Source organism: Bos mutus, chromosome 3 (assembly GCF_027580195.1).
Source record: "Bos mutus isolate GX-2022 chromosome 3, NWIPB_WYAK_1.1, whole genome shotgun sequence".
In the NCBI taxonomy this organism is placed as follows: Eukaryota; Metazoa; Chordata; class Mammalia; order Artiodactyla; family Bovidae; genus Bos; species Bos mutus.
The window spans coordinates 33124425-33142120 of NC_091619.1; the positions used below are offsets into that span (position 1 = coordinate 33124425).

General features: G+C 41.1%; 1 protein-coding gene across 1 annotated transcript in view; it reads right to left on the bottom strand.

Annotated features, from left to right (window-relative positions):
* FNDC7 (fibronectin type III domain containing 7) overlaps window positions 1-5796 on the bottom strand; it is a 31875-nt gene extending 26079 nt beyond the window's left edge. The window contains exons 1-3 of the mRNA XM_005891332.2: window positions 5734-5796; window positions 5206-5224; window positions 883-1137 (exon numbers count right to left, since the gene is read on the bottom strand). Coding sequence (XP_005891394.1) covers window positions 883-1137; window positions 5206-5224; window positions 5734-5796 — 337 coding nt within the window. The remainder of the gene's footprint in view (window positions 1-882; window positions 1138-5205; window positions 5225-5733) is intronic.
* Between the last annotated feature and the right edge of the window lie 11900 nt (window positions 5797-17696).

Sequence of the window (17696 nt, forward strand, 5' to 3'; positions counted from 1 at the left end):
AATTATTTGCTTTGCAATAGGATTCATGTCAGAGTTGTTATAATTGTTATTTAAATGTGTATTAATTCCAGATGACTCAGCAGATGACTCAGAGTGGCAGGTGGCGCTAGTGGTAGAGAACCTGCCTGCCAACGCAGGAGACATAAGAGATGTAGGTTCAATCCCTGGGTTGGAAAGATCTCCTGGAGGAGGATATGGCAACCCATTCCAGTATTCTTGTGTGGAGAATCCCATGGACAGAGGATCCTGGCAGGCTACAGTCCACAGGGTCACAAAGAGTCAGACACGACTGAAGAGACTTAGCACCCACACACAGCAGAGGAATAGGAACAGAAATTCTAATATTAGGCATACCTTCAACTGGAAGTTGGTAAGAAATTAGATAAAACCTCTTAATCATAAAATAAATTAATAAAAGAAATGACAATTTATACTACTTTAATGTGCACACAACCTTTCAGAAGTATGCCAAGGTATAACTTCATCAAACCAATGTAAGTCATGCTGATGATAAACTTGAACGGGTTTTATTTAAAATAAGTCAAAGAACAGCAAAATCACTTCTACGTGTTTATCATACCCCACGGTCTTCATAGATAACCGAGGTTAAAAACAGAAATCCCTTTTTCAGAGATTTTAAAGCAGGGATGCTTTTAACAATGCCCAAAAATGGGTTTTATTTTCCAAAGCATCTGGAATTTAAATACCACCTCCTCCACAGTTATTTGAATTAAAAAAAAAAGTGTCACTTGGTGGCTTTCACTTCTGGGCCCTGAATCATCAGCACTTACAAGACAAAGAATTACATCATGCATTTGCAGCCTTAGTACAATTGATTCAGGTCACAAGCAATTGCTCAGTAGAGGATGAGCATCGAGCTACCTGTCTTTGCCTGTTTTGGAGGTGATGCTTGGCTTCTCCCCGCAGGACTGATGGATCTGATGGTGATCTGGTACAAGGTTGCAGCTTTCAGGCCAGTCACAGTGCCTGGGGAATTGGCCACCATGGTCTCAACGACAGTGTTCCCGTCTTTGGCCGTGAGGAGGTAACTGGTGGCCCCTGGCACTGTAGCCCATTCCACAGTGATACTGTTGCTGATTTTTGAATAAGCCTGATCAATAGTGGGTATTTCGGGAGCTAAAAGAAATTTTGAAGATGTACATTAGTTAGAGTACCTATAAGGATTACTTCTTTCATCATTTTACTCTTCAAACTAAGTCATTCTCATGCCATCCTTCAGACATAAACTTTGCCCTTATTTTCCCGATCAAGAAAAAAAAAAGAAAGATGGGAAAAAAAAAAAAAAAGAGGGTAAAGCTACTACTTTTCAGAAGAGAGTCAGAAAGCTCAAAGTTCCCATTCAGGAATGGGATTTCAAAGAGGTTTTCCCCAGTTGCTTCTTTTTGTACTTTTAAAACAGTTAAGTAAGAATGGGGAATAATTTTGAGAAAGAACCCTGAGGGGAGGGAGAGAGTAAAGGAGGGACTTCACTCTGGAGGATTCTACTCCAACTTGTGAATCCCCAGCCTGCTTTGTCCCTAATCTTGCCTCCCTGCCCCACAGCTGTGCTCCACTGCCTTCAGTGATGGTCCACCTCCATCCCCCATCCCGCCACAGCTTTGACTTCCTTTCATGCACTTTGCACACTTCCCAAGTGGTATTTCACCTAATGGAAAAGGAGGGAGAATCAGGTTGTTTCATAATTGCTCCATTGTACTGTTTTAGTACTATCAGAATGTAACAATTTTAAGATTCTTCTATATAAAATATTAAAAATTAAACATTATTCTCTCCTTCTCTATCAAAATATCTGCCCCAGAATAAGAATGAGTTGCTGTGGTCCCTCCTCACCTGGACCTGGCCATGGTTTGCCAGGAGGCGATGAATGCTTATGTTATGAATTTACACTAGGCATTCCTATACTTTGGGAATGGGGTAGGAGATACAACATGGCAATCAGATTGATTACTCTGCAAAACTCCGCGGACACAAAAATGCTCTAGGTGTAGGAGGTCCAAGTGGAAGAAAAGGTCAAACCGAAATTGCTGGGTTTTATGTTTAATGAACTGCAATTGTGGGCTTCCCTGGTAAAGAATCTGCTTGCCAGTGCAGGAGATGCAGGTTCGATCCCTGATCCAGGAAAATTCCCTGGAGAAGGAAATGGCAACTCACTTCAGTATTCATGCTTGGGAAATCCTACGGACAGAGGAGGCTGGTGGGCTACCGTCCATGGGGTCGCAAAAGAATCCAACACAACTTAGCAACTAAACAACAACAACAACTGCATTTGCTGGGTAAGATCACTGTATGCCAAATTCAAAACTAAAGGGCAAAACAAAACTCTAGGGCAAAGAGGAGAAGGAGTAAATACAGTGTGAATGTGTGATTTGCCAGTATCAACTCCCTCCAGCAGACCCCCACCTGCCAAATCGCCTTGTGCATGACACAGACAACCTTCTCTTTCTGTCCCCAAGGCCAAGAGAGCTGGCTTTGGCAGCATCTCAGAAATAACCATGCTGCAAGAATGGACAAAGAGTCCACTGTGCACTGGCCAGACATTCCTTGAACATCACCCAGGACTGTCTCCTTCACCATCAAAAGAAAACTCTGATGGCTTATATATCCTTGGGAAAAGTTGCAGGGATTCATCTTAGCCATTTGCCAGCAGAAACTGACTCTGTAGGAAGCGCCTATGTCCCCGCCCCCCTGCAGGACAGAAAGCCCCCCAGGGGTCTCACATTCAATCCTCCTACACACTCATCCCTTTTCTGCGCCCCAGTTACTTGTCCTTGGCTAGTCCTTGGCCTTCTTTCCTCTGACTTTGTGGTATCTCTCAACCTCTGCTTCTTCCTTTGACCCCATTATTCATCTTATCTCCTGTTAGCCAGTCCTGCTCATTGCAATGGACTGATTTCCTGGACAACTGACAACCAAACCAGACGTTGTTGTGACAGTGCCTTCATGGAGTGGTTCATTTGAAAGGCATCTAAAAGGCTGGCATAACACAGACTATCTCCCCACAGGCCTGTCAAGGAGTCTGAGGACTCCACAAACTTTGTCCTATTGAATTAATCTGGGAGGGGCACAGTTGCCCAGCATAGTAGTACATAAAGCCAGTATCATGAAACACAGAGTTTCATGGCAAGAAAACAGAAAAGGATTTAGATTCCAGAATGCTAGGTTGGAGCCTTGGCTCTGCCATTTGCTTCTGTCTGTGAATGTGTACTGGAGAGGAGTATGGCAACCCACTCCAGTATTCTTGCCTGGAGAATCCCATGGACATAGGAGCCTGGCAGGCTACAGTCCACAAGGTCGCAAAGAGTCGGACACGACTGAAGCAACTGAGCATACATGCATCAACATGTACAAGTGACTTCACCTCTTCCAGTCTCAGTTTTCTGTCTTGAATATACAGAATACTAATAATTCCTACATCTTTGAGTTTACTTTGAAATGTAAAATGTCTGCATCTTAAGATAGTAAAGATTAAGTGAAATAGTGAATGTAAGGGCACATTGAAAGGGAGGGAGGGTTAGTGTGTGTGTGTGTGTGTGTGTGTGAACCAGGGCTAGCAAATTTTGGGTTTGGAAAAGCCAGGCCTCATGGTACTGCCATGGGGGTGGGGGTTGCTACCAGAGGAGGTGGGATTCTGGAGGGTCTGGGATAGGCACAGGCTGGAGAGACAGAGTGCTTGTTTACACATGGCATCTAGAGCAGCATCTGACCAGTAATGGCAACGAAAAAAGATCAACATCCCTGTACTATGTTTCCCTTAAAAGATATGAGATTGAGTAGGACGTGTAAGTCTCCATAAATTAGCAGTGGTTCTTCACTCTTCCTTAGTTCTATATTTGGCCCACTTACTGCATTGATGAAAGAGAAAAATTTATTCCCTAGATTTGCAATCAACCAAAAGTGAAACCCTTTGAGTCTCAGCATTTGTGCATTCTACCAACTCAGAGATCTAAATTATCCCAGCTGGCCCCAGGGATCAGACACAGATAGGTAGCTGATGCCAAGAGCCCAGAGAAAATCAAAATACACACACACCAAATGAAATCTCCTATGCAGTATCAATAAAACATTTTGCATCTGTTGAAAAGACAGGATGAATCAGTTGACAGCATCATCAGTATCTCAGTCTGTCCCATTCCTTCTCTCAAATAGTGTGGAGAGTGGGGTTGAAAAGGGGCCCATTTTGAGGGCTCATTGTGTCTGGGTGTTCTGGGAGGACCCTCTAAGAGACAGCAGAGCTAGATTTCATCCATTTAAAGGCCACTTATTATTTTAAAAATTACTTGGTGTATATGGCCAAATAGTTCTTCTCACAGCTTCCTAGTCAGCACTGAAGGTGTCTTAACAATAAGTAAGAATAAAGCATGGCATAATAATTTTAAAAAACCTATTTTATAAGCACAGATCTTTATGGCTCAGTCATAAATCTCTATCACATATTTTAATTGCTTTATTTATACTTCCTTTTCTGTGGAATGAACAAAATAATAAATAAAAACTGTTCTTACTTGTACTGAATTGCTAAGAGAGTTTATTTGTGATATAATTGATATAATATGGTTTCTTCAGATAATCTAAATCTCTGAACATAAATTTCCATTCTAGGGACTTAAATTTCTAGAATGTATGAGCCAGGAGAAGCCCGTAGAGAAATAATCCTTGCCTTCAGTCATTTATTCAAGAAAAATGGTGATAAAATCTTCTAAAAGAAAGAATTTTTCTAGCTCTGGGTTATCATTATCTATATTTTATGGATGCAATATTAGAGGTATAAAATCTTTTTTACTAAAGTAGAGAATCTTGAAATTTTGATCAAAACTGTTTCTAGCTCTCTCCTCTAATTCCTTAGAAGACAAATAAGAAAACTTATATAAATTAGGCTCTTCACTATAATTTTTTTTTTTGACTGGAATGATAATCATTGCAATATTTTCCTAATGGGTAACTATGTCTGAGAAAAATCTATGACTGCATGACTCTATACAGCTCAAGATGAATATCTTATGAGGATGTATCTTTAAAGTTTGATCAATGTATTTGTCTTACCAGTTACACTCACAATATGAGTACTCAAAAAATGTTGAATATTTTTCTTGGTATAGCCTTTCTATTTTAGGGCAGTATAAGAATTAATAGTGGAAATGAAAATGAAATATGGGTAGGGTAAACTTGCATTTCAGGGAATGTTACCTGTTTTTGTTGAAGCAACCTGAAAAGAAAAGTTTAGAAAGTTAGAACTATAAAGAAAAACACCATTTGAGGAAATATAAAACCTAAATCAGAGCAGTAATGCACTTAGAACAACATGTTTATACATAATGTGAGCAATCTTCCAATCCATACACAGTAGCGATTTGCACAAACTATTTCCCCAATACTAAAATCTACCAGAAAGCAATCCTAAACAGAATTGAGAGGCTGGAGGCAGATCGTATTTCTATTTCATTTTTCTTCCTGAATCTGCCTACTGATTAATTCAGTAACTGCTGACAGATTTTTTAGAAACCTTTGTCTTTAAAACATAATGATATTCTTGTTTTCTTTTACTAGTAAATTGCATTAAATTTTAAACACACAAACATATACAATCTTGGTATGGTCCCAAAGTATCTTGATTTCTATTTCTCCACCCCCAAAGCCTTCAAAAAAAGAGAAAGATATTGAATGTATCTTCCCCCCCCCTAAATAGTTGCAGGTAGGTCAGAATGGTGAACTCACCATTTTAAGGCAGATAAGACTGAAGCCAACCACAGATAAAAATTTCACCCGTGCACCAGCCATCCTGTTGGACTGAGCACTCACATGGCACACAACGAAGTGGGCAAGGTCCTCCTTGGTCTCCAGGTGGGCAGCACTTCTGGTTGCTGGGATGTGGGGCTGCAAGGCTGGAAACAGACCCTGGGAAGTAGCTCCTCCCCTTCTGTGTGGAGCTGACCTGTAACTAGGGGCACCTGGAGACTGGCAGGTACAGGTATTGCAAAGGCTGAAAAAAAGAAGAGAGTGGAAGTAAGCCATGCCAAGCGGGCCAAAAGGCTACTGTAACTGGGTGTAGAATGCTCTCCTTTTCTATTCAAATTTTTTTCTAAATATAAATTTAACAAAGCTGTATAGAAATTATTGACATAGTGGAATGACTATTTTAAACTTGGGGATTCTGACCAGTTTTAATTTCTTCTTTGTCACCTTTATTTGTTATTCTTTCTGTTGTTTCAATGCAAAGTGATCAGTTCTGCTGTGGGCTGGTCCTGGGGGAACTGGGGAGATGTTGTTTACGGGTACAAACTAAAAACTAGTAGAAAAATATATTTGGGGGATTTAACATGCAACATAGTGATTATATTAATAGTTAATGATATAATATTTATAAACCTCAAAGTTGCTAAGAGACCAAATTTTAACTGTTCCCAACACAAAAAAGAAATACTTATGTGATGTGATAGAGGTGTTAGATAATGCTACTGCAGTAATCATACAATATGTAAATGTATCAAACTAACACTTGTACACTTCAAACTTATGTCTCAAACTTGACAGTGTTATACATCAATTATATGTTTAAAGAAAGAAAGAGAGAGACAGAAAGGAAAAGAAAGGACAGGAGCATGTCCCTACACTGAGAAAGACAGTGGGAGGTCCTTGATGAGCACATTAAATTCATTCATCCCAGCACTGCCCTGACATTCTAGTACCTTTTAGATTCAGGGCCATCTTTCTAGTTCAGACCCTTAATAATAATTAGCATTTAATCCAAGCACTATAATATTAATTCTAACAATAAACAAGGATGTAAATGAGTAATAAACATTGTTAACTGACTTGTATGAAATCATACTAGTATTAAATGGTAGAGCTTGGACTAAAACTCATCAATCTGACTCCACTTCCAACCAAAATGGGGTAAAAGGAACTGATTTTACCCTCTCTGACTTCGAGACTTATTATACATCTATAGTAATTAAGACAAGACTAATTATAAGGATTGGTATCAAGATAGATAGGTAGATCAATAGAGCAGAATAGAGTTCAAAAATAGACCAATATATATGTGACAATTGATTTTCAAAAAGGTGTAAAGGCAATCTAATGGGGAAGAGTCTTTTCAACAAATGATGCTGAGGGAATTCCCTGGCAGTCCAGGGGCTTCCATGGTGGTTCAGATGGTAAAAAATCTGCCTGCAAAGCAGGAGACTTGGGTTTGATCCCTGGGTTGGGAAGATCCCCTGGAGAAGGGAATGGCTACTCACACTCCAGTATTCTTGCCTAGAGAATCCATGGACAGAGAAGTCTGGTGGACTACAGTTCATGGGGTTGCAAAGAGTCAGACATGACTGAGTGACCAAGCACACACACACCAGTGGTTAGGGTTCCACACTTCCACTGCAGGGGACATGAGTTCAATCCCTGGTCGCGGAACTAAGATTCCCAAACAGAACTGTGCAGCCAAAAAAATTGAAAAAACAAAAACCAAAACCCAAAAACAAATGATGCTGAAAAAAATTGGACAACCATATGCTAAAAGCATAAACATTAATCCATACCTCATACCATATAAAAATTAATTCAAAGTGGAGTATAGTCCTAAACATAACATCTAAAAATATAAAACTTCTTTTAGAAAAAAAAAAGAAGAAAATCTTTGTGACGTTAGGTTAGATAAAGATTTCTTTGATATAATACTGAAAGCACGATCCATTGCAAAAATTTGATAAATTGGACTTCAACAATATGAAGAATTTCTGCACTATTCCAAGAATGAAAAGACAAACCAGAGAGTAATATTTGGGGGAAATATTTGCAAATCACATGTTTTACATAGGCCTTGCATCCAAAAAAAATTTTTAATTAAAATTTAGAAAAAATATATATGTATGTATATGTGTATGTATATACTCCCAAAACCCGTAATAAGAAAATAACTCAATAAAAAACAGGCAAAAGATTTGAACAAACATTTCACAGAAGAAGATATATACATGAAAAATAAGTACATGAAAATGTCCTTAGGGACTTCCCTGGTGGCCTAGTGGTTAGGATTCAGCTTTCACTGCCATGGCTAGGGTTCAATCCCTGGTCAGGGAAGTTCCTGCAAGCAGCATGGTGAGGGAAAAAAAAAATCCTTAACATTATTAGTTATTAGGAGAATGTAAATTAAAACCACAACAAGATACTACTGCATACTTACTACACATCTAAAATTAGAAAGACTGATGATACCAAATGTTAGCAAGGAAATCTCATTCCTGGTAGGAACATAAAATGGCACAACCAAAAAACAACTTGACTATTTCTTAAAAAGTTAAACACACACTGATTATATGACCCAGTCATTTCACTCCTAGTTATTCGCCCAAGAGAAATAAAAGCATATGTTCATATAAAAACTTGCATACAATGTACATACAAAGGAATATTACTCAGCCATAAAAAGGAACAAAATTGGGTCATTTGTAGAGTTGTGGATGAACCTAGAGACTGTCATACAGAGTGAAGTCAGTAAAAAAGAGAGAAACAAATATATTAATGCTTATATGTGGAATCTAGGAAAATGGTATAGGTGATCTTATTTGCAAAACAGAAACAGAGACACAGACATAGAGAACAAGTGTGAGGACATCAAGGAGGAAAGGTGGAATAGGAGGTGGGATGAGTTGGGAGATTGGGATTAATACACATATACTATTGATACTATGTATAAATTAGGTAACTAAAATTCTGAAAGAAATGGGAATACCAGACCACCTGACCTGCCTCTTGGGAAACCTATATGCAGGTCAGGAAGCAACAGTTAGAACTGGACGTGGAACAACAGACTGGTTCCAAATAGGAAAAGGAGTACGTCAAGGCTGTATATTGTCACCCTGCTTATTTAACTTCTATGCAGAGTACATCAAGGGAAATGCTGGACTGGAAGAAACACAAGCTGGAATCAAGATTGCCGGGAGAAATATCAATAACCTCAGATATGCAGATGACACCACCCTTATGGTAGAAAGTGAAGAGAAACTAAAAAGCCTCTTGATGAAAGTGAAAGAGGAGAGTGAAAAAGTTGGCTTAAAGCTCAACATTCAGAAAACTAAGATCATGGCATCTGGTCCCATCACTTCATGGGAAATAAATGGGGAAACAGTGTCAGACTTTATTTTTGGGGGCTCCAAAATCACTGAAGATGGTGACTGCAGCCATGAAATTAAAAGATGCTTACTCCTTGGAAGGAGGGTTATGACCAACCTAGATAGCATATTCAAAAGCAGAGACATTACTTTGCCAACAAAGATCCGTCTAGTCAAGGCTGTGGTTTTTCCAGTGGTCATGTATGGATGTGAGAGTTGGACAATAAAGAAAGCTGAGTGCCAAAGAATTGATGCTTTTGAACTGTGGTGTTGGAGAAGACTCTTGAGAGTCCCTTGGACTGCAAGGAGAGCCAACCAGTCCATCCTAAAGGAAATCAGTCCTGGGTGTTCATTGGAAGGACTGATGCTGAAGCTGAAACTCCAGTACTTTGGCCACCTCATGCGAAGAGTTGACTGATTGGAAAAGACCCTGATGCTGGGAGGGATTGGGGGCAGGAGAAGAAGGGGACGACAGAGGATGAGATGGCTGGATGGCATCACCGACTTGATGGATGTGAGTCTGAGTGAACTCCGGGAGTTGGTGATGGACAGGGAGGCCTGGCGTGCTGCAATTCATGGGGTTGCAAAGAGTCAGACATGACTGAGTGACTGAACTGAACTGAACTGAATGAGAACCTATTGCATGGCTCAGGGAACTCTACTCATTGCTCTGTAGGGATCTAAATAGGAAGGAAATCCAAAAGAGAGGGGATATATGTATACATATAGCTGATTTACTTGGCTGTACAGTAAAACTCACACAGTCCAACTATACTCAAATAGAAAATTTTTAAATTTTACACAAATATCTCTAGCAGTATTTTTAAAATAGCACCAAAATGTAAGCACATCAAGTCCAACAACCAAACTGAATGACAAATGGACTAGTACTTAGTAAAAAAAAATGAATGAACTACTGATACATACAACATGAATGAATCTCAAAATAATTATTCTGACTGAAAAATAGCCAAGCCAAAAAATATATATATATGTAGACCTATCCGATTATATAAAATTCTAGAAAATGCAAAGTACTCTGAAAGCTGAAAGCAAATCAATGGTTGCCTGGGATGGCAAAGGGCAGAAAAGAGGGATTACAAAAGTACAATATAGAAATGTATCAAACCAACACTTGTACACCCCAGATTTATACTTCAAACTTGACAATGTTATATGCCAATTATATTCAGAGAAAGAAAGACAAAAAAAGGACTGGAGCATGTCCCTGCGCCGAGAAAGAGTGGGAGGTCCTTAACGAAAACATTAAATTCATCCAGCCCTATTACCACCTGCCATTTACAAGAGGGATTACAAAACTGGGGATGAAGCACATGTATGTTATCTAAATTATGGTGATGGTTTCATGTGTGTATACATATGTCAAAACATTGAGTTTATATTATAAATATGTGCAGTTTATGGTATGTCAGTTTATCTCACTAAAGTTGTTTTAAAAAAATCAGTCTAACTCTACACTCTAAGATCCTTCCACTAAACCAGTCTTCTGTGAGTTGACTACTATGCATTCAAGACATTTTCACTTGTGCATTTAACAAGTTTCTATGGGGCTTCCCTGATGGCTCAGGTAGTAAAGAATCTGCCTGCAGTGTGGGAAGACCCCAGTTCCATCCCTGGGTCAGGAAGATCCCCTGGAAGGGGGTATGGCAACCCACTCCAGTATTCTTGCCTGGAGAATTCCATGGAGAGAGGAGCCTGGCAGGTACAGTCCAAGGGGTTGCAAAGAGTGAGACACAACAGGACTGAGTGACTAACACTTTCACTTTCATAGAGTACCTACTGCATACCAGGCACTGTTAGGGGCACTGGGGATATAAACAGAAGCAAATCAGAGCTCTGCACTCATGGAGGACTCTAGTAAGAGGAAGACCAAAAGAAGCAGCTAATGTTAGAACTATTTAATGCCAGGTATCGCTAAACATGAACAAAAAGCAGAGTAACAGGAGAGAATATGGAGGGATGGAGTTGAGTTTGTATACCACAGTCAGAGAGGACTTCTCCAGCAATGATGTGCTTGAGCATGGACATCAGGGAAGAGAGGATAAGTCCCTTGGAAACAGGAAAAGAACATGCCAGGCGGAGGGAGGAGGAAAAGGAAAGGGCCTGAAGAACAGGAGGGCTTGGCCAGAGCAAGATGAGCACTCACGCCCCCTAGCTGCGGAAGTGTTGGTGGCTGGAACGCTAGCTGAGCCTCTCTCAAGCTTGCCCTTAGCCTAGAGCTCCTTGCTCAAAATCACACACTCTTCCCTGGGGCAACCACATCCAAAGACTGGGAGATGAACAAATACAGTTTCTCCTTGCCTGATTTCAGGAGGGGAGATTTACCAAAGTGAATGGTGCACTATGGCATCTACCAGGGTCAGATGAGGGTGAGGCTAGAGAGGCAGAAAAGGAGCAAAATTTGAGGCACCATGCTCAGGCTCACACAAGCCCAGAGTTCCACTCATTCATGGTCATGGTCATGAATTTAAAGAGATGCCAGTCAGCATGGTTGTCTATTTTTCTGGTCATGTGCAGGCACAGAGAAGACTGAGAGTTGTATTTAAGTAAGACTAGGGTATTACTTCTAGTCCTAATTGGGGGCTTCTCTGGTGACTCTGATGGTAAAGAATTTGCCTGCAATGCAGGAGACCAGGGTTCGATCCCTGGGTTGGGAAGATCCCCTGGAGAAGGGAATGGCTACCCACTCCAGTATTCTTGCCTGGAGAATTCCACAGACAGAGGAGCCTGGCAGGCTACAGTTCCTGGGGTTGCAGAGTTGGATGTGACTAACACACACACATAGCAGTATTATGAGGCAGCCATGATGGAGAGAGACTGCAGCAAGGGAACTGAGAATGTTTACAAAGAAGTGATTTCCAATAATGGACTGTGGAAACTAAGCTGGGTGGGCAAGAAAGTGAGGCTTGCTGCCTTGTGACCATGGAGGTGGAAGGGACCACAGCGGAGAATGAAAAGGTGGCAGGAACAATAGACAGGAGGACCCAGTGGAGTTAAAGAATTGTTGGAAAGGATATGCGAGGGAAGTAAGCAGAAAATGGGGAGTAGATGAATAGAGAATGGGATATTTGAAATGGAACTATGGAGAAGTTTGCTATTGGTGATGGTCCAGTTCTAAGATGTTAACCATGGGAAACAGCAGCTGAGTTCAGGTGGAAGAAAAAAAAAGCATTACAAGTCAGGTGATCAAGAAATTGAAAGGCCTGATTGGAAAAATTGTTCGATGGGTACTGGAATCACTAAGAATTCTGGTAGCAGTGAGGAAAGAGGTATTGAGACATTTGTTAAGCCTTAAGTATTGAACCGGGGCTTCCCTTGTGGTTCAGTGGTAGAGAACACACCCGCCAAGCAGGAGACATGGGTTCAATCCATGGGTTGGGAAGATCCCTTGGAGGAGGAAATGGCAACCCACTCCAGTATTCTTGTCTGGGAAATCCATGGACAGAGGAGCCTGATGGGTTATAGTCGCAAGAGTCAGACAGACACAACTTACTGACTAAACAATACCAGGGCTTTCCTGGTGGCTCAGTGGGAAAGAATCCACCTGCCAATGCAGGAGACACAGATTCGATCCCTGGTCTGGGAATATCCCACGTGCCCTGGAGTAACAAAGCCCATGGGCCCCAACTACTGAGCCTGTGCTCTAGAGCTAGGGATCCACAACCACTGAGCCCATGTGTGCTGCAACTCCTGAAGCCCATGCACCTTAGAGCCCGAGCTCTGAAACAGGAGAAGCTATCACAATAAGAAGCCCATGCGTGGCAACTAGAGAGTAGCCCCAACTCTACACAACTAAAGGAAAGCCTGCATAGCAACAAAGACCCAGCACAGCCAAAAATAAAGTTAAAAAAATAAACAACCCACCTACTGCTCCCAACAAGCATTAAAATTGTCGGGGAATATCTTTTGAGGTCTATGGATGACATGAACAACTGAGAGCAGATGATATAATCTGTGGACATGAACATTAGAGGAGCTGAGAGGTTCAGAGAAGAGGTAGAAACATACGATGATTTTATGTCAGCAGCAACTGATTTCTGGCTAAAGTCAACTTCTTAGTTGTAGTCAAATAGATTATGAGTGCTATTGCTGAACAGTTCCATCAGGAAATAATCATATAATGCAGTTGCTTTCTATAAATTTATTTTAAAATTTTGAATTCCTATGCTTACCAACTGTCTGAAATTCTCCTTTCAGAAATGGGAATTCTGCAAAGCAGTAAATGCTTGAGTTTAGGTCCTAAGGGATATGGAGTCTGTTTAAACATTGTGGTGGTTCAGTTGCTAAGTCATGTCTTTCTCTTGTGACCCCATGGACTGTAGCCCACTAGGCTCCTCTGTCTCCAGGATTTTCCAGGCAAGAATACTGGAGTGGGTTGCCATTTCCTTCTCCAGGGGATCTTCCCAACCCAGGGATTGAACCCAGGTCTTCTGCACTGCAGGCAGATTCTTTATCAACTGAGCTATTAGGGAAGCCCTGTTTAAACATTCTTAGGGCACTAATAGGATAATACTAGGAAAATCAAGGTTAGTCAGTCATCCAAAGGCCACGAGAAGGGCTGAAAATAAAAGCTAAAAGAATGAGGTACTTCGCTGACATTTCTGTGGTTAAGACTCTGCACCCCCGTTTGCAGGTAGCTCAAGTTTGATCCCTGGTCAGGGAACTAAGATCCTACAGGCTGCACAGCATGGCCAAAAAGTAAAATGTTAAAAAAGATAATGAAAGAAAGATAATATTTTATGATGCTGCATAATAAGCATCATCAGCTTTCCAGCCCACAATACCTGTGTCCATGTTTCTTGATGCCCAACCTCCAAGCTAATGTTAAGTATTTTAGGTTTTATTGTTGTTCAATTGCTAAGTTGTATCCAATTCTTTGGGGACCCCCATGGACCCCCCACCAGTCTCCTCTGTTCATGGGATTTCCCAGGCAAGAGTACTGGAGTGGGTTGCCATTTTCTTCTCCATGCAGATTCTTTACCTCTGAGCCACCAGGGAAGCCCCTCAGTTTTGTTACTTAGCATACAATTCCAGATTTCAAATATATAATGCTAGGATTCATTTTGCTGAGAGTGACAGAAAAACTATAAAGAAAGTGGCTTAAACAGAAGTTTCTTTTAAGTTTCGTAAGTATTGGAGCAGAGCATCCAGGAGTTGCAACTCTATTCCATGGAGTCCTGAGGAAGCCACGTTCCCTTAAATTTTTTAGTCGGCCATCCCTAGGATGAGGCCTTCTTTTTACTAGTCCAAGATAAAGCTCCAGCTGTCATATCAAAGTTCTAAGCAGCGGAATTCAGCAATGGTAGAGGGAAAAGAAAAGATGAACTATATGCCAGTAAGCTTTTAAAGAAAGGTTCCTGCTGCCACATACATCCTGTTGGTGAGAAGTTGGTCTCCTGGCTATGTCAACTGAGCTGAAAGAAAAGAAAATGGCATACACAATCAAAAAGTTCTATTGCTAGGGACTTTCTTGGTGGTCCAGTGTTTAAACTCCATGCTTCCATTGCAGGAGGCAGGGGCATGGGTTCAATCTCTGGTCAGGAAACAAGTTCCCTCATCCCATCATGTGGCTAAGAAAAGAACAAATTCTATTGCTAGAAAGGAACAGAAAATGGATATTGAACTGGGGAAGTCTCTGACACATGAATGAACAAATAAGGTATAAGCACAAGGCATAAGCTTCAGGCCGAATTTGCAATATTTAACAGATGGATAAAGAGAAGTAGGAGGAGAACAGGATAGATGTGACCACAGTTCATCTTTTAGTTTGGAGAAGAGAAGGCAGCAAGTGTAGGAATGTCCACTTGGTAGTCTCTGTGCGTGGAAAGTGTGGAGGTAGAGTAGAGGACTTAAGAAACTAGTGAATATCTGAAATACCCACCGGAAGGTAAATAAAAAGAAAGTAGGAATACAGAGCAGAACTGATTGTCCAGAAAAAGACTGGACACTATGGAGATTTATGGTTGCCCTCATTCATACTCCATTCCTCCACCATTTCTGTACCTCCCCTTCGAGGAACTCGTTTCTACCAAGGAAAGGGAATTGTACCTAGGACTTCTTTGCCAATCCAATCAAATAGAGGACATAGTCTTACTTGTACCAAGTGCAGACAGGTTAAGAATTAAGTGTAAAGGAAATTGACAAGACCTCCAATTATCAGGGATTCTTGGTGGTTACAATAAAACAAACTACAAGGCTCATGGGTTTCAAGGAAGAGAAATTCAGGTAATCTTATGGGAAACAGAGAAATTGCAAGAATATCCACTGACCATAATGGAAATGGCACCCCACTCCAGTACTCTTGCCTAGAAAATCCCATGGAAGGAGGAGCCTGGTAGGCTGCATCCATGGGATCGCTAAGAATCGGACACGACTGAGCGACTTCACTTTCACTTTTCACTTTCATGCATTGGAGAAGGAAATGGCAACCCACTCTAGTGTTCTTGCCTGGAGAATCCCAGGGACGGGGGAGCCTGGTGGGCTGCCGTCTACGGGGTCGCACAGAGTCGGACACGACTGAATCGACTTAGCATAGCATAGCATAGCATAACGGAAAACAAAAAAACACAAGAAAGTCAGCCAGAAGCAAGGGAGATTCAGGAAAGTTGTTTATCATGGTATCCCTTTCACATGAGCATCTTCATGATGACAACTCTACAAGTCTTTTCCATTCTTCTAAGGACTGAACAATTCTTAGTTCTCAGGAGTCAGTATGATTCACTTACATAATTCTCAACATACTTCTTCGATTAACTCCTTCATACCAGACTACATCAGGAGTTACCAACCAACCTAATGAAGTGGCACCCTTATGACTGGTATCTTAATCTACTATTAATGTATCAGTCAGGGTCCAGTCAGGAGAGAGAAAACACACAGTAATTTGAACAAGGAAAATTTTATATAAAGAATTACTAACCAGTAACAGGGCTACTAAGGGTAAAGAAAGCTCTTAAGAATACAGAAATAGTGGCTATAGGAGCAGTCACTGCCTCTAGGGCTAAGGAAGGGGACTTAAGAGAAAATCTGGAAGAAATTTCCATTGCAAGGCTGAGATCCAGATTTTGTTGGAGAGGGCGTGGCTGTGATCCACTGAGATCCAGGGCTTGAGAGGAGGTGTCAATGAAACTAGTTAGGAAGCCACCCACTGGGAAGTTGCCAGCTGGAGCACCAGCAAGACAGGCTGGAAGTTGGCAGGGGGACCAGTGGGCTTGCTGGGAAACCCCTCCTGTGAGGCAACACTGGGTGTCCTACATGCCACAGGCCCCTACACTGCAAAAGAAAAAAAATATCAGAACCACAAAGAGAAGTGCCTTCTTTCTGCAGCAAGCCTCCAGCATCCATTGACAAGCTTAACAAAACTTGCCAACAAGCAAGAGAAGTACCTGAAGGGCTCAGATCCTGTTATTACAAAGCAGAGCAATGACGGGTGGATTTAGCAGCTAGGAAATAGGTAATTGACCCATAAATCAGTGGTAGTCCTACAAGGCTCAATGTAACTCAATTTACCAGAACAGGGGTCAGAGATAGAACAATTTATTCAGGAAGAAATGTTCACTGAACCAGTACTTGGACTGGGTGGATGAGTTCAGCATCTAAGAAATCTCTTTTGGCCCTCCTGAGTAGCAAGCAACTGGTGATTTCAGAATTTCTAAATAGGAGGGTAGGAAGAGAAGGCAAGAGTATTTCTCTTGCATTTGCTCAGCAAGCACTGTCATATTTTTGTTTTCACTTACATTGTTTATTCAAAATGTTAAGAATTTATTTGTGGGTGTCAGCTAAATCCACGGACTCAATAGAGAAATAATTCAGCTTCCCAATGGCTGAAAAAAGTACTAACAAAGGAAAGCCCACTGTATAGATTACTGGACTTTAGGTATTTGCTGATCAGGGAAGCTGATTACTTTTTTGAATTTTTTTTGGTCATACCAAGCAGCTTGTAGGATCTTAGTTCCTCAACCAGTGATTGACTCCAGGCCTTAGGCAGTGAGAGCACAGAGTCCTAACCACTGGACTGCCATGAAATTATCTTTCCTGATTCTTATAATAAAATGTCATGGCTTGTATTATATGAAATGCAAAAGAGGTCAGTTGTTGAATAATTCAAGTTTAACTCACTTTAGACACCACCCTGCTTCTCAATCAGTAAAGAATCTGCCTACCGAACTACAGGAAGAGACCTGGGTTCAATCCCTGGATCTGGAAGATTCCCTGGAAAAGGGAATGGCAACCCACTCCAGTATTCTTGCCTGGAGAATCCCATGAACAGAGGAGCCTGATGGGCTACAGTCCATGGGGTTGCAGTTAGACACAACTGAGTGACTAACACATACACACATACCCCCCCAACCTGAGTAATTTTACCTGTGCAATACATTATGGATCATTATTATGAAATAGAAATGTAACATCAATGCTCTGGGAAACAAGACTAATGGATTTTAAGTCAGCTACGATGGTGATGTTTTTCAGTTGGTTGTATTCATGTTGCCATGTTTCCTGCAGTAACAAACGCTGACGGCCAATTATCCTAAAGTGAAAATGCCACCT